Source organism: Citrus sinensis, chromosome 8, assembly GCF_022201045.2.
Source record: "Citrus sinensis cultivar Valencia sweet orange chromosome 8, DVS_A1.0, whole genome shotgun sequence".
Lineage (NCBI taxonomy): Eukaryota > Viridiplantae > Streptophyta > Magnoliopsida > Sapindales > Rutaceae > Citrus > Citrus sinensis.
The window spans coordinates 4,611,714-4,631,707 of record NC_068563.1 but is presented as its reverse complement, the minus strand read 5'-3'; the positions used below and the strand labels follow the sequence as shown (position 1 = coordinate 4,631,707).

The 19,994-nt window shown below is 31.7% G+C and overlaps 1 protein-coding gene across 1 annotated transcript; it reads left to right on the top strand.

Moving 5' to 3' along the window:
- Positions 1-8,084: 8,084 nt before the first annotated feature.
- On the top strand, positions 8,085-9,557 carry LOC102614289 (BURP domain-containing protein BNM2C). The gene is made up of 2 exons (XM_006487111.4): positions 8,085-8,405; positions 8,556-9,557. The coding sequence occupies exons 1-2, from the start codon at positions 8,349-8,351 to the stop codon at positions 9,354-9,356; spliced, it is 858 nt and encodes a 285-aa protein (XP_006487174.2). The 5' UTR covers positions 8,085-8,348; the 3' UTR covers positions 9,357-9,557.
- Positions 9,558-19,994: the final 10,437 nt, after the last annotated feature.

Genomic DNA, 19,994 nt, shown 5'->3' with positions numbered 1-19,994 from the left:
AGACAAAAGAAGGTGATTATTATATTTAATTTGTTGAATTTATTTATTTGTTTTTATTAAATATCCAAAAGTCAAAGTTAATAAAGAATTGATACTAATACAAATGCTGCTCGGTAATGACTTCATGGTCGGTGGTGCATGATAAGGACCATTGGCTGCAAACTTGTGATCTAAAGCCACATTGTGCCTGGAGGCTGGAGCCCAGAACTTGGAACTAATAACCCATTTGGAAGTGTGCGTTATATTTCAGCTTAATTTTATAATAATCATTAGATATCTTGGGATTCATTTTCTATATTTATATGCGCAATAGACTTGATTCTTGTCATATTTGGATCACATAATGGTTTTGATATATATTTGAATTAGGAAGTATTTTCATGTAATTCTGATTATACGTGCTTCTAAATCAAAGAAATTTATATAAGTCGGTTCTACCACCTCAGCAAGACTAGTCATTAGTTTTCTGTCACTTACAGAGCAATGGATTTCAATATAAGACCATTAGTGGATCCCATATTAAGACACTCTAAAATTTTATACTAATAAAAAATTTGCGGGTCTCATAATTGGACTCATTACTCTATCAAGTACTGAAATAGTAGGACCAGCCTATACAATTTTTTTTCCAAATTTTTCACGTTAAGAAAATAAAAATAAAAGCCAGTGAGATATAACATTGGAGCTATTTAGCGTAAGCTGACCCTACTAGTGATGATTATATTTCACAACTACTATGAATTAATTAAAACCACAAAACCTCAAACCAAAATGAGCCAATCCCAGGTTCAATGGATGTCTTTGTCTTAGAAATAATTTTAAAACTACAACCACAGAGAGCAACTGATCAGCTAAGTCTTGTCCAGGCTCCAGCCTTTTCCAGAAACGTTTCAACTTTCAAGCACTGAAGAACCTTATTCTTAATCATTTCATTAGTTATATAATTTATACAATTATTCATGAAATTGTATTTCATTGGAAGCAATTCTATAAGTTTGACTTAAATAGTCAAAAAAAGTCAATTTAAAAATCATATTTGAAAGAAGAGGCAATAAAAAAAAAATATTGGTTTGTATGTATGTATTTATATATATATAACAATATTGTTTGACACATGCATTGGTCAGGAACAGAGACATATAAATGATTTTTATAAAGAAATGAAAAGGTAAACGTCCATTGGACATTTGGACTTATGCTTGACATTGGCTTATTTCAATTAACAACGGAGGATTTACATGATGAATAGTTTGACAGACACCCTTGTCAACACTCGCATTTTATTTAGTAATTGATGTTTCTTTGTTTTGTACTGGACAGCTTATTAATTAATTCAAGAGAATAAAATAGGGATCATTGAGTTTAAAGTTGACTTAAGGAGAAGATACCCGGAAAAAAAAAAGGAAAATTTTAAAAAATAAAAGTACATTATAGTACTGAGCCTTTGGAATCATCTGGATCTAACCGGAACTTGGATTCTATGTTGATCTTAATCATCTAGGCGTAGAACTAATTTTATTTTGGGCAACATAAGAGGACATATGTAATTAATGGTTATTAAATAATAATATATAAATAGTGGAATCTTAACCATACACAATAGTAAAAACACACTTGTACTTCTTGCATTTAGCACGATCAAGGTCCTCACTTGATAATCTTTTAGCATATACAGCACTTCTTGATAATCTTACAAAATAAATTGATGTTTCCTAATAACTTAAAAATAATGACAATAATTGAAGTTATGATGACATATGAACGCAAAAAATAAAGGGCACCACAATAGTGAGAAGTTGACCTTTACACATCACTAAAAATAAATAAACAGGTAAATAAAATAAGCCACCAAATCTCATTCTCCAAGAGGAAAATGCAAGATACGTCTCCATTCTTTTGTTTCCACTAACATGTCAACTCTTATCCCACTTGTATCTATAGCATATATGATTTTGTTTTCAAAGATAGAAAGCGGAAAATGCCCAAAAATTCAGTATTTTAGAGGCTTATCTCTTTTAAGATTTATATTTAGATAACCAACTAAATAAAATTATTTAAAAACCATTCATTCACATCCTGTGAGCTACACGTACCTTTAACATGATATATCATTTATTTATTTTTAGTAGTCAAACTTTGATTTTAAATAAAAATATATATTCTTATTTTGAAAGATTAAAATTCAATCCACTATTGCATATTGAATGATTCCATTTTGATTATCTGCTGACTAATAAAGAAAACAACGGGCAGAAGTTGAAATGTTTGCGAAGTGGAGCAGCTGAGACTCAGAGAGGGTTGAAAATTCATATACATACAACTCAAAAGATATATTAGATTTTGGATTGCTAGCTACAGAAGAAATTGTTGGCTCTTTCTTCAAAGTCAACTTGAAATGTGCACCATTGTAATAAAAATATTGAATTAATAATATTATAATATAAGTGTAGTTGTACTTGTCAAAAGAATTTGTATTGTTGTCCAATTGCAATATTGCATTCATGCATGTTGTATCTTGTATGTGTTCTTTTTCTAAATTAAATTCTTTTAAGTCTTCCTTTTCATTTTGATTGATGTTCCCCTGCTTGCTTGTGTTATGATTAACGTGGCACTACATTGGCCTTGTCTGATTAGGTCAACTTTTTTGTGCGTCAGTGCATGCATCGGATATACCTTCTTTTTTTTTTTTTTTTTGATAGTAAAGCTTAGCTTTCATTGAATAAAAGAAAATATACAAAAGATATAGTGATGATATAGCGACTATATATACCTATTCTGATAGAAATGATGATATAGTGACTAAATGTACCTATTCATATTTTCTTTTATGCATCGGATATACCTATTCTAATAGAAATGATGATATAGTGACTAAATGTACGCATGATATTATTTTGTAGTGCTTTATAATAGACATAAAGTTAAAAATTAAGGAGACAATATCACATGATCTTCGGGTCATTATTTCATAGTATTTGTGTAGCATGTGGTATATAATTAATTGAAAAATTGTATGGTGTTAGGTATCGATTAACTTTATTATTCGTAATTAATGTATTAATTATATAACATCTATCAATAAATTATGTTATACCATGTACCACATCAGTTCAATATAATCTATATATTTGTATATATTTTAACTAAGCAATTGTACAGACGTTCTCACGAAAATATCATCATTCTTCACTTATGTAAAATTCTTTAAGGATAGCTTTTATGCACGAATTAAATGAAAAATAGAATAGAAAGTAATAATCTAATTAATGACGATACTAACATAGTGTGCTATGTTGTATTCATATTTTCGAACATATCCTAATTAATTAATTCAAAATCCACTTTTTCATTCTTGTAACGTATTCGTTGTTGGACAATGTAAAAGACATCAAGATTATCAAAAAATTTCCAGATATTCAAGTGACAAATGATTTTAATTTTTATGCTTAGGATTCTCTAAAGTCTAAACTAAAATGTCTAAGCTGCTTCCCAAGCATTAAAGGTGTGAAATAAATTGTAGATGCGTCAAAAGGAAATTATATTCTTAAATGTAATAAATCACTAATTATTTACAAATTAGTTATTACTCCTTAGTGCAAAAGAAAGAAAATCATCATTAGCAACTTGCTAATTTATCTTATTTTGAGCTTTATGAACAAATAAGTCACAATGTTTCTTATGTGGGGTTGGTATTATTGTCAAGAGATGACTAATTTTGGTCCACGAAATTGGTGCTAATGTCGTGTGTTTGCGGTGCAAAAATATATCATCAGTACTTTTATTAGATTTTCGTCGGCAATTCCAATGTCCATTCACATTGTCAACCCAAAGAGAGAGGAGGAAAAAATGAAAAAAAAAAAAGTTTCATCAAATGTTGTGATAATGATTGTGATTGATGCTTAATTTTTCTATGAAAGTGGTGACAACTGTAATCTGCGGATTCAAAGTTTTTATGTAAGATTTTAGTGGAGTTTGGTTTCGGAACATTTCTTTGTGTATTAATCGTGCAAGCTTTTCTTAGTTGATACATTTTAATTTTTGCTGACCCAAAATTAAAGTAGCTCCATAGTACCTATCATTCTCGTTGATTCTGATATTAACAAGTGAACCATCTCGAATCCTTCACTTTATATTGAGAGAAAAGTCCAATACAATAATTATCGTCCAAGTGTAGATAAGATAATGTCTTTTGTGTTAGGTCTATGTTTCTTTATGTGTGTTGGCATCCCGATGGCAACATCGTTGAGTCTTTATTATTAAGCAATTTTCCCTATGTACGAAATAGACGTTATCAGTAATAGTTGTCTCAATTTTGTATTAGGATTTTTCTTTAAAATATTAGTGTGTAGGACCATATAAAAATGCACCTCGACATAGAAAAAAATATGAGACTTGGGAAAGATCTTCACATGCTAAGACTTGAACCTCCAACTATAGAAACAGAGAATCATTTTTATATCGGTGCTAATATAATAAGTCAATAATAATTAAACAATTAATTAGTGCAATTTTATTTATTTAATTTAGTGCATTCATTAGTTTGTTTAGTTGCTCTTTTTTGGGGCGGAGGGTGCGTAAGACTAGAAGAGGCCATGGCACTTGCATGATTTAAAGAAATCTCGATTTGGCTCTTACCCAACTAATTTCTAAATTTTATATATAGTATGAAAATAGAAATAATGATTTAGCTCTTACCCAACTAATTTCTAAACTTTATATATAGGATGAAAATAAAATTAATGATTTGGCTCTAGCCCAACTAATTTATATATAGGATGAAAATATAGTTTTATATTTTGTGAAATAAAGTCAAAGTAACTTAATTGTTTGATTTTTATTTTATTAATTGCTATTCATTATGAAAAAGTAGCAAATAACTTTTTTAAAGTTTGATAAAGTTTAGACCCAACTCTTTGATTTCTATTTGTTAATTATTGTTTTAGTTTATTTTTTATTTGTAACAGTAGTCTCAATTATTAATTAAAATTCCCATATCAATTAAATTTCCAAATTAAAATTACTACAGCTACTAGCAAAATTCCAAAATTTCTGGCAAATATACCGCAGCTATAAATGAAAAAATATTCTAAAATTAATCCCTTATTAATACTTAAAGTTTGAATTTAGCTCTACGAAATTTTACTTCGAGGTCTGCCCCCGGCTCTTTTGAAGTAAATTTCCACATGACCTGCTTCTTCCGCTTCTTCGTTTTTGTTTTGTTTTGTTTTTGTTTTTAATGCTAATTCTCGGCGAGGTTGCAGTGCTTAATATATTAATTAAGATTTGATTAAGAAAATGTGACTCAGCCATACCGGTTGCTGCCCTGCAAATGGTCAGATTTTCTTTACAGGGTAGCTGACAATCCACCATTAGGTATATTTTATGATTTACTACATGTGATTTTATAGTTAATAATTACAGTACGGATTGGAAATTAATTAACAGAAGAGAGTCATTTGGTCGATATCACATTTTAGTGTCCATTTGAATTGAGGTGCAGCTCAGATTAGGCCACTGTGGCGGCATATACAGAGCACAGACAATATTATTAGCTTATTAATCTGTTAATCACGTCAGCTAGAAAAATAATTAATTGTTTTAAATGAAAGTGATTTGTCAAAAGGAGTCTGTTTTGTACAATGAATACACGTTTATTTTACTGATAAAATCTTTTAGGCCGACATAAGAGAGGTCTCCAGATATATATAATCAAATCTTGCTCGCCATTATGACTTAAGATTTTGGTCCACATCTAGATTCAAATAGATTAATTTAAGTCTAGTCGGTAAGTAAGGTAAGGACAAATGGATACATCTTTGGATATACAAATTTATCTTTCTGTCGCACTCTTTTTCTCTCAGACAAATCTAGTCGTCAAAGCTATAGTGAGCTAGCACCCAACCCGCATTCAAATTATAAATACATCATAAAGATATTATTATAGTTCTAAATATAACATATATATCAGTTTTAAAAATATAATTCGTAAGAAAAGGAAAAAAAAAAAACTCTAGTCGTCAGAACTTTCTTCTCTCCTCCTCTGCATGGGAGAGGGAGAAATATTCAATATCATCTTCATACTAATAATAAAATGATATTCATATTTTACTAGATTTCTTTTTTTTTTTCATAGGAGACTTATTTATTTTTTATTGGATTTTGTCCTTACTTTGTTAAGGCTATTTGTGCGAGATGATCTTTTTTCACTTCTTGAGTTTACTGAGTTTGTTGTGAATAGATTGAAGTCATCCTCTTTTTCATTGAGTTATTTTATTTTCTTCCTTCAGCTCTTACTTAGATGATCATATATCTCCCTTTTATTAAGAGATCTTTGAATTTATGAGACACGCCTTGTTGGTAAAATTCATAACAACCCTTAATCGTTCATATATTTATTACCTATTACTTATTTTCTCCACTCTCCTATTTTGGGTGATAATATTTAAAGAGAGTTCATTTTATCAATTTTAAGAGCTTGTTTGAAATTACTTTTGAGCTATTTAAAAAGCTAAAAGTTAATTTTGATATTTGGTAATTTTTTTAAAAAATCATTCTTGATAAAATCACCATTCTATAACAGATTTTCAAATGTAAGGAAGGAATAATTTTTCAAAATCTGATTTTGAGAATTACTTTTTTATTTTTTATAATTTTATATATATCTTCACATATATTATAAAAATCTAAAATTATCCTTCTTAATTAGTAAATAAAACTATTAACTTTAAAAAGATTATTATTATTACTAATTATATTGAGATGACAAAAAAAATAAAGTTAATAATATAAAATATTTATTTTAATTATCAGTTATTATATGTACACAATTAAAAATATTATGTGTGTGTTTGTATGTTTATAAATGTTTTAATAAAATTTATTCATTATTATATCAAATTCAATCATTTATATTTTCACAGCAATTTAACATAAAAATAAGATTTACCAAACATATATGACTGCTTTTAAAATTTACAAAACCATTAAAAATAAATTTTACCAAATATTTAACTGATTCTCTTCACATCTAATTATTTCTATAGTCCAGTTAACAACAATTATTTAAAAAAAAACTACAGTTACCAAAATTCCCTTAAGCCTTTGAAGCTTTTTATACTATTAGAATGAAAAATCTAGCTAGAGTTTAGGATGGCAATGGGGTAGGGTAGGGTGGAGGTGGGGAGGCCTACCCCATTCCCCACCCCATTAAAAATTTCACCTTCATTCTCCATCTCATCCCCCATCTCATCTCCCAATAAATTTAGTGGAGGTGAGGATAAGGAATCCGCATGTAGGGAATAATTTCTTCATCCTCATCTCATTCCCTATTTACTTGTTTTATAGTAGGGATATATAAATGATTTCAATAAATTGAAATTAGACACTTAAATAAAATCATTACCATATCATAAAGTGTTTAAATTATTTTAAAAAATCTCCAAAAGGTTAAAAAAAATTAAAACTAAAACTGTTTGAAGAGAGCAACACCCTAAGAGAGAAAAGAAAACATAACAATATTTTAGGGTTAAATAAATATTATAATGTAGGATTTCCTTTTAGTTATAACTTATTTATATTAGGTAAAAATAAAAATAAAAATTATTAACTAACATTGTAATTGATAAAACAAAAATTATTGAAAAAAATTAAAAATATATTCATATATAATGGGGATTGGGGTGGGGGTGGAGTGAGTAATACAAAACTAAATACATCCCGTTAAGAATTTGGAGATTATTTTTCTCTCGTTTCCCATCTCATTTTTTAAAAATTATTCAAAATTCACCTCATTTGAGATGGGGCCTTATAAAACTACAAATTCATGGAGGATTTTGCTATCTCTACTGAGTTCTTATTTATGTTTTCATTGTACTTCTAAAAGAATTTTGATGTGTTTGCATTTGGTCTTTCAAAGAAAAAATGTTGAGAATCTTAAAAGAATAAGGACAAATGAAGTTGCTGACTCTTTTTTCTTTTTCTTTTTAAATAGCCTAAGTCTAATCCTTTGAAAAGGATTTTAAATTGGGATTAAGACTTTAAAAAAAAAGATTAGCATTAAGAGACTTTTTTTTCCCAACTCTTATGGTGCATTAACAAAATTAAATGATTTTTTTTTCTTGTCTACAATAACCATCCACCATGATCTATGAATTTAATTTGCACCTGAAAAGCTTAGATTAGAAAAAAAAATCCTAATTAATGATTGTTATTTTGACTTTATATTTTATGATATAATATACGACAAGATGTTACCCAATTTTTATGTATATTAGTTAAATAAAATACCCATACGCTTAACCAGATTCTTTGAATAGCAGCAGCAAGCGCTCTCAAGACCAAGCACAGATATGGGTTCTCTTTTATCTTCCCGGAGCTTCACCCTCTGCATCCTTCTTGTTTTAATGGTAACATCCGTTTCCTTTTAAGCTTTCGAATACTTTATTGTTCATAGTACTTTAATTTGTTTTAATCATGCCAATGATCTGAAAGTTCTGAATTTCCTTTCTTGTTTTATAATATATATAATTGCTTTTGCTGTGAAATCTCATGGACAGTTTGCTCAAAAGAGTACATCCAGGAAGGTAGTGACTAAAGATAATCAGCAAGCTTTAGCTAATACTGATGGTCACCCGTCATCATCACACATGATGAATAGTCATATGGACCCTTCAGAGCAAATTTTCTTTACCATTAATGATCTTAAAATTGGAAAATCTTTGCCCATTTATTTCTCTTACAAAGATCCTTCAACTTCACCTCATTTGTTACCTAGAGATGAAGCCAATTCAATTCCTTTCTCTTCATCTGAATTACCTTATCTTCTTGAATTCTTCTCCTTCTCAAAAGACTCTCACCAAGCCCAGGCCATGAAATACACACTTACTCAATGCGAACTTCAACCCCTCAAAGGAGAGACCAAGTTTTGTGTTACCTCCTTAGAATCCATGCTTGATTTCACACGCGGCGTCTTCGGATTGGAAACCAACTTCAAAATTTTAACCACTAATTTCATCACAAACCCGTTAATTGGTAATCCTTTGCAAAACTATACCATCTTGAAATTGCCTGAAGAAATTTATGCTCCAAAAATGGTAGCATGTCATTCTATGCCTTACCCATATGCAGTCTTTTATTGCCATTATCAAGAGAGTGAGAACAAGTTGTTTCAAGTTTCTCTGACCGGTGAAAATGGAGTAAGAGTTGAAGCTGCTGCTGTTTGTCACATGGACACCTCTCAATGGAATCGTGATCATGCTTCATTTCGAGTGCTCAAAATTGAGCCTGGAACTTCCCCTGTGTGCCACTTTTTGCCTGTTGATAATTTAGTTTGGGTGCCTGATCAATTGCCCGCTTAATTAATTGTTTAACCTATGATTATTATTTATATGTATGTGTGTAGCCATATGTGTCGTGATGCTACAGAATCTTGTATTCAGAGCAGGTTCAATTAATTGTCTTGTATGTATGAGTGCTAGCTCAAATATGTAAAATGTGTATGTTGCGAGTGAGTGTGTTTTTATGTAATACATGTTAATGATACTTGTTTTCTTTTTTTTTTTTTGAGTGTTACAATATAATTCTACTAATATTACAATTAGAAGATTGCCGACAAACCCAATAAACACAAAAGCGATGATGATACTTGAATTAAGCTAAGTAGATGTGCTTTTTACACTATTAAAATAGTGTAGGCATGGCAAGAATACTCGCCCTGCCCTGATTCGTACCGAACGCAACCTATGAAGTTTGGTTAAAACCCAACCTATACTAACATAAAAACCGATTTCAGGTATTGATGTTTAATACCCAGCTATTCTCAAGCATGGGTTTGTTCGTGACACAAAAAATCTAGAACTCGAATTTGTGCCTTGGTAAATTATTTAATTTTAGTTAATAAATTTTAAAAAATAATACAAAAGAAAACATAAATAATTCTTTAATTTTATTTGTCATGTATTTTAAAATTTTATTTGCAAAGATATAATTTAAAAAAAAAATTAAAATCCATGCTTGGGAGGTGCCAAGCTTGATGCGGCATGTGTGTGAAAAAGCTGGGCATGAACTCGGTGTTGGATTTTTTTAATCTAACATTATTGGATCCTTAATCCAATATTGAACTTTTATGTAAATAATTATATATTAAGGATTGTCATATAGCTAGGATTAAGCTCAATTAAAAGTGATATATTAAGGTTTTTTGGTAATTTGGCCTTTGATGTATTTGATAATAGAGTGTGAGCCTTTAATGTGTCGAGACTTAAAGGTAATTTTTATTTTTATGATGAGCTGAAATAAGAATACCTAAAGATAATAGGAAAATTTGTTTATGTAACTGGTCAAGGTTCCTATGTTACATATATTACGTCACACGTATCTTTTTATTTTTTTTAACATTCTATCATCAAAGAGAGAGCATAGAGAAAATTACAGAATTTTTTAGGAGAACGTGTAGATCTAGAAGACTAACCACACTACTTGAAAGAGCAATTCAACGTTATAAATTCAGGTACTCTTCTGTATAATTTGTTATTGATTATTGGTGATACGACATGAATGTCCTGAATTATAAGTGATGGCTTTCACTAAAGGATTTATTGTTCTAACACCTAAGTTCAGGCATTTGCTAAATTAATTCGGCTCGTCCCAAGCAAGTCCAAACCCGGACTAAACCTGGAGTTTTGCCAAGCCTACAGAAGACCCAAATCTAAGAGGACGAGAAAAAGAAAGAGACAATAAAAGTGACAACCCTCAACCCCAATTAATGTGAGAAAATTTCATTTCAGTAATAAACAATGGATACTTAATATAATATTAATCATTAGCCAAATCAGCATACGAACAAATGCTCGTAAGTATCTGATACTAGTCATATATTAAACAGATCGATCTTATTATAAGTGATTTTTTTAGTCTGATAAATATGAGAAATAAACGTAACAACATAAGATCAGTTTTCTAAAATATAAATATGAGATGAAGATTATATTTATATAGAAGAATTATCCTCAAGTGTGTTAAATTATCATCAAATGAGTTAATAAAGATGTAGAAAACGAATGAGGAATATCAAACGCACAACAGCATATATTTTGGCACACATTTTAATCCCCATTACTCTACTTCTCTGTTCTCATCTGTCTTGCTTGAATTCAACGTCCTTTCGAGGAACTTTTAGAAAGAAAACCCCAGATAAGTAAAAACCAGTTTGTTCAATCTGCTCTTAATTATAACGAAAGAAAAATTATTGATTACATTCATCCAATAAAATTTTTATCACATCGATTATTAATTTAAAAAATATTGATTATTTGTACATGATATGGCTATTTAAGTTCTTAGTAAAATTACTTGCCGTGGGCTCAACATTGCTGGCACTCTAGCAGGCTTCTCCTTTGCAAGCTCAGTGGCTCCATTGCAGCCTTCTACGTAACTCTATTGGCTAAGTGGCTCCATTGCAGCCTTAAACGTAACTGTATTGGCTCAGTGGCTCCAGTGAAAGCCCAATTGTATAATCCTAGGTCTCAGTTGTTGGAAAAATATGCTCTTTAAAAGCATATGTGTTTATTTAATTGTAATAAATAATTTTTCTGATTAATATAATAAATGAGGTATTTTATTCAAATATTTTAATTGCATTAATATTTGTATTAAAGTTCATTTAATCATATTATATGTATTTATGTGATCACCATGTGGATTCACAGAAGACATAAATACAAGTTATCTTATGATTAAATAAATTTAGTTCGCAGTTGATAAATAAAGTTGGGCACTTTATTTAGGTATAGACTGTAATAAATTCATTGAATGATTTGTCTTAATCATGTATGAATTTATTGATATAGTATGACTACATTGAACAAGATCACATATGAGATTTAATTAACTTTGTAATAACTGTCAGACTTATTAAATCTCATAGGCGTTGATTTTACTGTAATCTTAATCTTGAGTTAATTATGATTTCATGATTGTAATTGTTATTCCATTTGAGTTACCAATAGGCACGACACATCCTTGTGGTCAAGAGTAATAACCTGGAAGATCATTGGTGACAGTTCGTAATCTAACAAGCGTGGTGGTGACGGATCGTGATCTAACAGGAGTGGTGGTGGCGGATCGTGATCTAGGAGCCTAAATCACTTCAGCGGAAAAAGCCAACTCAAATTTTCAAGGTACGATTTCTAGAATACAAATTCTTATATATTATATGAGAGCGATCTTCAAAAGGTTTTATAAAAATTTAAAAACCTAATTTTTCCCCAACATCAATATCTTGCACAACATGACATGAAATTGATTTTTTTTTAATGTTTCTTGTTTTAAATTGAGAAATGAGTAAAACGCAAATTAATTTTTTAATCCCTTACCTTTGCATGATTCGAGTTCAGGTTGTATGTCAATAAAATTACTTGAAAATCATTAATCTCGTGCCCTCATATAAGTTAACTTTAGGTTGTCTGTCAAATTCAAACTCTTGTGGACAGATGAAAATTCCAATGAACGAAAGAGAATGATATAAGTTGAAAAAAATCTTCTATTAAAAGACAACAAGTACATTTAAGCTAAATTGATAGATTTAAATAAATTAGAGAGATATTATATATTAACCTTAGGAATAAAAAAAACATTAACCAAATTTCGTAATGAGGTTGGGATCCCTGATATGTTATATTTATTCAAATAAGGACATAGTTTGTTCATTGATATCCAAAAGGTATTATTCCATTATAAGAGAATGACCAAAACTAATCTTACAGTGTGTTTACTAAATGGGAATCGGAATAAGCTGAATTTGAAATGAGCTGTAATCAAAATGAATTGGAATCGGAATGAGAAATTGAAATCAGAATAAGTTGTTTATTTGAGTTATAGGAATCAGAATAAAAATGAACTACATTTTTATTTACGTGTTTACTATATCTTGAAATTAGAATAGATTGTTACAAGTTACTAGAATGTCATTTGTTACTTGTTGTTCATAATATTATTTGTATTAAGGGTGGGCGTTCGGATCGGTTCAAAATTGGAACCCGTTCGATTTTGATTTTGGTTCAGGTTGAACTGAAACAGAAATTGAAACCCAATCGGGTTAGCCGTAGATTTTTTTTTTTAAAAAAAAGAAATTATACACATATACAAAACGACAAAATCAGAAGATTCAAATTTCAAAACAAAATCCTTGAATTCCAAATTTCTCTTTTGCCCCATGCTGCCTGTAGCAGCCACGCGCAACCCTAGCCAAGCAAGCTCAACACACTATAGGGCACAAACACACTCAGTCTTACTCACACACAACCGTAAGATGCCGCCATTGTCAGTCCCGTTCACATGCACCAGCGTTGCAGCTTCTACCTGTTCCTTGCACTGCTATCAGTTTCGATCCAGCTGCTATCGACCTGTCGTCGCTGGCTTGCTGCCTTTTCCTCCTTTCGTTGTCGTTAGCCGCACAAGGAAACCTCCGTGGTCGTCAGCTGCACAAGGAAATAACCTTAAGGTTATGTTTGCAATTTGGTGATGAATAGGAGAGGGGAGATATTGTTAATTTAAGACAATATATAATGCCATTTTTATTTTAGAATTCAATCGGGCATGGCAAAGCAAGAACATCTAGAGACTATAAGTTAAAAAAAAAAAACAATCGGGAGTTGTTGAAATGTTGATGATGTAGTTGATATTTGTTTTATTATTCATTGATATGGCTTGGGATTTGAGATTTTGGAACTATAAGGGCATGTTCGGTATCATTTTCAGGGTCCTGTTTTTATTTTCGTTTTGAGGGTACAGATGTAATTCTTGTTCGGTGGGCTGGATCCAAAAATGAATTATAAAACAAATAATTCATATTATTTTTTATTGTTATAAAACTGAGAACGTGTTAAACACGTTCTCAGTTGAATCACAAATTATATCACAAAAGAAATTGCAAAACAAAACCCAAGTCTAATCTTCTTATCCCGATCGAAATTCACATCTCTCTCTCTGTCAGAGTTCTTCAACCACGATTCGTCACAGCTGTCTCCCTCTCCATCACGGTTCTTCAACCAGAATCGACTGCTGCCGTGTCCCAGCTTCTCTCGATTGGTGGTGGTGGTGCTGCTACGGCTTCTCTTTTAAGGATCGACCAGTGCTGCTGCTATTGTTGTGTCTCTCTTGAGGAATAATTGGTGATGCTGCTACTGATGCGTCTATGCTCCGTCTCGGATGGAGGTGGTGGTGGTGCTGCGTCTTTGCTCTGTCTCGTCGACTGGTGTTGGTGCCGTTGCTGCTCTCTCTCTCTCAAGTTGCTCCTATAAAGAGATCAGAGCATATATGTTGAGAATCGACATTGGCTCACTGGTATTATTCTTCTATTTGGGTAAATTTTGAGTAATTATTATTTATTTTGTGCATGTGATTTCATTATTCTTATATTTCCAAGCTTTACTTGTCTCTGCATTTTAAGGAACAAGAAAAGAAAAGTAGTTTAAGAGAAATAATGAGAGTGGAAATGGCAATGTCGTCCATGAAGAAGAAATGTTTCATTTTTGCTTTGGTTCTGTCTCTTATTATGGATGTGGGATTTGGTGGTGGTATCTTTGTTGCTGAGTAATGAGAAAGCAAGTTACAGTCGTGGGTTCGGTAAATATTTTGGCAAGATTTTTTATACTTTTAGTTATGGGATTTGGTTTTTGCTTTCCTGTTTGTGTCTTACAGTTGGAATAGCTGGAAATGTTTTGCCTGCAATATTAGTAAAGCCATCATCAAATAAACTGGTATTTGTTTGCTAGCTCATATGATTCGTTTGTTTTATTATACCATACTAAGAATCAATTAATAAGTTGGCGATGACAATTTGGAAAATCTTGTTATCGAGAATAAAAGATAAGCAAATTAATTCACTTGGGTTGTAAAGAATTTGGGTGAATAAGGGATGAAATTCTAAAAATAGTACAGTGGCAGATAAATAATTGAAGGTTGAAATAGAGTTGTCTGGGGATAGAAAGAATGACTTCTGTCAAATAGGCTTGATTAATTCAAATGGCAGATACTCAGTTGATATTAGTCTTCTTTACAATTAGAGGACTTGCATATCTTGAGTTTTTTTAAGAAAGTGATAGCAATGATGATGATAATATTGATTCTTATTATGTCTTCACAATCACAAACTTATCTTTTACAGGTACATTTTGTTATTATCTGTGGATTTTCATTTTTCAGTTTAATTTTTACTGAATGCATTGACATTACTACAAAATGGTTGTGATTGGATATGAAATACACTGGGCACCTATGTATACATATACCATATATTATTTTCAACTCTGTGTTTTGGACAATTTGGTTTTGTGTTGGCTTTATGTTATGTTTGGAACTGTTGTGCTTTTGCATCTTCTTTGCTAAACAAGTACTTTTTACTTGATGGCTAATGTCTACCAACCACCCTCACTTCATAGGTAGTTATTGCATTCGACAAAGCACCTGAAACCCAAACGAAGTCACAATGGCTAGTGAGACTGAGGCAGGGCCTTCCATCGCAGCAAGCAATAGTAAGGGCATGGTCCCAAGCTCTGGATTTGTAAATAACTTATTGTTGTTGTATTCGCCATTGATTAAATGTGAATATTGTAAATTACATATTGTTGTATTTTAATTCTTTTCAATGAATGATTTGATATGAAATCTGAATTGCGGAGATGAATAGTATGGGAAATAGAATTGCAACTTCTATATAGCATGAGTATACATGTAATGCATGATGTCCATCATGTAATTTTTTATAATTATTATGTTTAAATCATGTGTTGTAATATCTTAATTAGTGTAAAAATAATGACAATATAAAACTTTTTTAATTAATGCTGATACTCAAATTTTATTATCGTGTAATTTTTTATAATTATTTTGTTTAAACTATTTGTGGAATGGTTGTGTATGTATTAGTTAAACAATTACTTTTTATTCATAAATATGACTTAAATATTTAATAAAAAATATTTTTGAAAATGATATTACCGAACACATATTCACTGTTTTTATCCTCTCAAATGTGTCTACCAAACACATATTACTGTTTTCAGTTTTAAAATACAGGATACAGAAAATGATACCAGACGCATATTTAAATTTGAAATACAGCAACTGCAAAACACCATTTTCATTCTCATTTTTATTTTCAGAAAATACAAATTCAAAAACAATACCAAACGAACCCTAAACAGCTAGTTACTGGCAAATATTTGGTAAATGGAATTGTTGCAATTCGAATTGAACCCAAACCGAAATTAAGACCCGAATTTTCAAACCGAACCACTTCGAAATGTGAACCCAAACTAAACCGAACCAAAATAAATTCAATTCGGTTCGGTTTGGGTTTGCATTTTGAACCCGATTGGGTTGAATTCTCCAAACTGATTCAACCCGATCGGGTTCAAACCCAAACTGAAACCCGAACAACCTGAACAAAAATTCGATTTGTCCACCCCTAATTTGTATCGATTATAAGAATAAAAATAATAAAAAAACTGAAAATAATAATGATAATGACAATAATATTAATTAAAACAATAAAATCAATAATAATATTATTATTATCATTATTAAATAATAAGAATTAAAATAATAAAATTATATTAGTAATAATAGTAACATTAATGATGATGATGATAATTAATGTTAATATTACTGTCATCATTGTTGTTAATAATAATAATAATATTATTATTATTATTATTATTAATCATTGTGATCATCATCATCATCAATGATAGAACTTGATTACGAACAATTTGTAAATTGTAAAAATTTAATGAGGGTAAAATGGATAGTTTTGGGAATTAAATTTTGATTCCCAGCCTCCTCATTAGGAATGGTTCTCAAATTGGTATAGGCCCCACGATTTTGATTTTGATTTCCACTCTTATTTTGTGGGGTCCTCTTATGTTGCAACAGTTGCACCATACCACATTCTTTTGTCTGTATTGAACAAAACAGTTGGATGCTTCTTTATTTAATCAACGGCTGGACTTAATTATTGGATAAATTGGACTTACACCGGTAACCCTTTGAGTGGGTTGCAATGAATTGATTTCATCTTTTCATTTTCGTCTTCGGTGTGTGTATCATACTACAACTATAACCTTTTGAGCGCCGAAATTAATCATTGATTTCTCCTCTTTCGTCTTACATAACCCACTTGACTTCCATCATCATCGTACCCATCAACAATAGCAAAATTCAATTGGATTTTTTTTGGAGAAGTTGTCATTAATTAATTTTCTATGTATTGCTTTTTTTTCATGTTTAATACCCGAAATATATCTCCTTTGTTGAACTCTCTTTAGCAAGAATGGCATTTAAAACTGTATTTTTCTTCTTTTTTTTGTTTTAGTTTTTTCTTCTGTGAGGAATTTCGTCAAACATGTAGCAGGCATGAAATATATCTAAGCTCTTTTCAACTTAAATGTAAGATAACACACAAAAATCAATCTTGAAGTCCACGCAAAAAAGTTGCATAAGTGAAATGGATCGTTACATTGAAGAATTAGATAGAAAAAATAAAAGGAAGAACTTGAAGATGTAAAGATGAAATTTTAGGGCAATACCATCAACGACCAACTGATTCTAGCAAAAAGAAGAAAGATAATGCACTGAAGACGTTAAAGGAGTTAATGAAAAGCAAAATGAGAAAAAGAAAAGAAATTATGTGTTCGCCAATTTGTTCCTGTTCGATAGATTACCAAACACAAAAAAACTGTAACAATACTGATATGGGCTTGCCAATTGAATTGGATGCAAAGGACATTTTGCCAAGAGAGGAAGAAGGAGCCAAAACCATAACTAAGGAGCCCAATAATGAATTCGCATAAGCAAAACAGCAGCTCAACTTTAGACCCGAGAGAACCAAGAAATAACAAGGCTGGATGAAGTACTACGCCACGTGAACCAGGACAACAAGGGTGGACGGATAATTCCTCTTAAACGATTATCTGAATTCTGTTATTATAACTTAGATATTTTACAATTGCCAGCTCATGTTTGTTTTTTAGCCTTAGAATACTCTAGAGGAGTCACGAGATATATATGTAAAAGGGAATATTGTGTCAGGCATGCTTTATGAATGAAAGTTCTTCTCTTTTTCATTTGTCTTATTTCTTTTTTTCTTATTTTGGAGCTGTCACTCGCTCGAAGAGTGCTCAATCATTGGTGCATTTTCTAAATTCTAGTAGTAAAGTGTATCATTGGTGCTTTCATTAAATCTTTCTATGGCCGATTCTCATGAGAGCAGCACATTAAAGAAACTTAGTGAGAAAATTGACAAACAAGCCTTATCTTTTCACCAGATGATGCAGCAATTTATGACTACAGTAGATGCCCGTTTTGATGAAATTCGATCTAAAATACCTAATGCTCCAACAAACGTGGCTAGTTCTTCGAAATAACCATTAACAGTGCCACCACTTTCATATATCCCATTCGATGGGCGAGATCTCTCTCCGATGGTCAAATCCATGAAGATGGAAGTTCCACGTTTTGATGGTTCTGATCCACACAGCTGAGTATTTCGAGTGGAGGAGTTTTTCGAGTTTCATGGTACTCCATAACATCAATGCCTCCGTATCATTTCCTTTCAAATGGAGGGTCGAGCAGCAGGCTGGTATCAGTGGATGAAATCCAACAATTTACTCACCACTTGGAGAGAATTTTTGGCTAATCTGAAGTATCTTTTTGCAACTACTCTTTATGATGATCCACAAGGTGAGCTGTCTAAACTCACCCAAACCACCACTGTTGCCGAATTTCAGTCGGCTTTTGAAGAACTTATAAACAGAGTTAATAGCATCTCCGAGCAACTTCTCATCAGTTTTTTCATAACTAGCCTGCAGCAAGACATCATAAGAGAACTTCTCTTTAATCGGCCAGCAATACTCATGGCAACCTTTGTTATGGCTCGAGCGCTCGAAGCCAAATTTAATGACACTAAACCACACACTCGCTCCTGGTCTAAATGGCAGCCATAATCCACATTTCCTTCCATGACAACAACATAAACCAAAACTATTCCTTTACCCTTGCTTTCCCATTCACATTCCTCCACCATAAGTGCTAACCCACCATCATCAAAACCTCCACCACCCCACATTCACAATAAAACAAACACTTTACCCGCACTTCTTCCTATACCAAATTTGCCTATTTGTTGGTTGTCCCCTGCTGAGCTACACGAGAGACGTGAGAAAGGTCTCTGTTACTCTTGTGACCAGACATACAGTCCCAATCACCATTGCAGTCACCGGTTCTTGTTACTTATCGGAGCCGATGATGATAATTTAGACCCAGCCAATGAAGGGGAACCACCAGACGAGCGAGAATCTGCTGTCACTGGCGATATTTCAAGTCTGAATGCTCTCGCTGGACAAGCAAATCCTCGCTCCCTTCGTTTACAGGGCAAGATTGGATCCCACACATTCCAAGTATTAATTGACAGCGACAGCACTCATAACTTTATCAAACCATTAGTGGCGGAACGTGCCGGCGTTGCGATTCAGCCCACAACTTCATTTCGCGTCTACATAAGAAATGGTGATTTTTTGTTGTGCACTAAATTTTGCCAGTAAGTTCAATTAACACTGCAAGGCACAGAGTTTCCAATGGACCTTTTTGTGTTGCCCATTGAGGGAGCTGATATTGTTCTTGGAATACAGTGGTTGCAACAACTAGGGCGGGTATCACATGATTATTCGACGTTTTTCATGGAATTTTCTTTTAATGGAAAACCGATTACTCTTCGAGGTGACATGTCCACATCTCCAACTTTAGTAACTTATAATCAATTTCGGGCACTGATCCACCGCGCTGCGATTTCAAGTTTTTGTGCTCTTCAACCGTTATCTTCACTACCAACAGAGCCCTCTCCAAGCCAAACACTTCTCTCTCACTTAGAATTTCCAACTGATTTACCACCCCAATTCCGTGACCTTCTCTAACAACATCATCATCTATTTTTATCACCC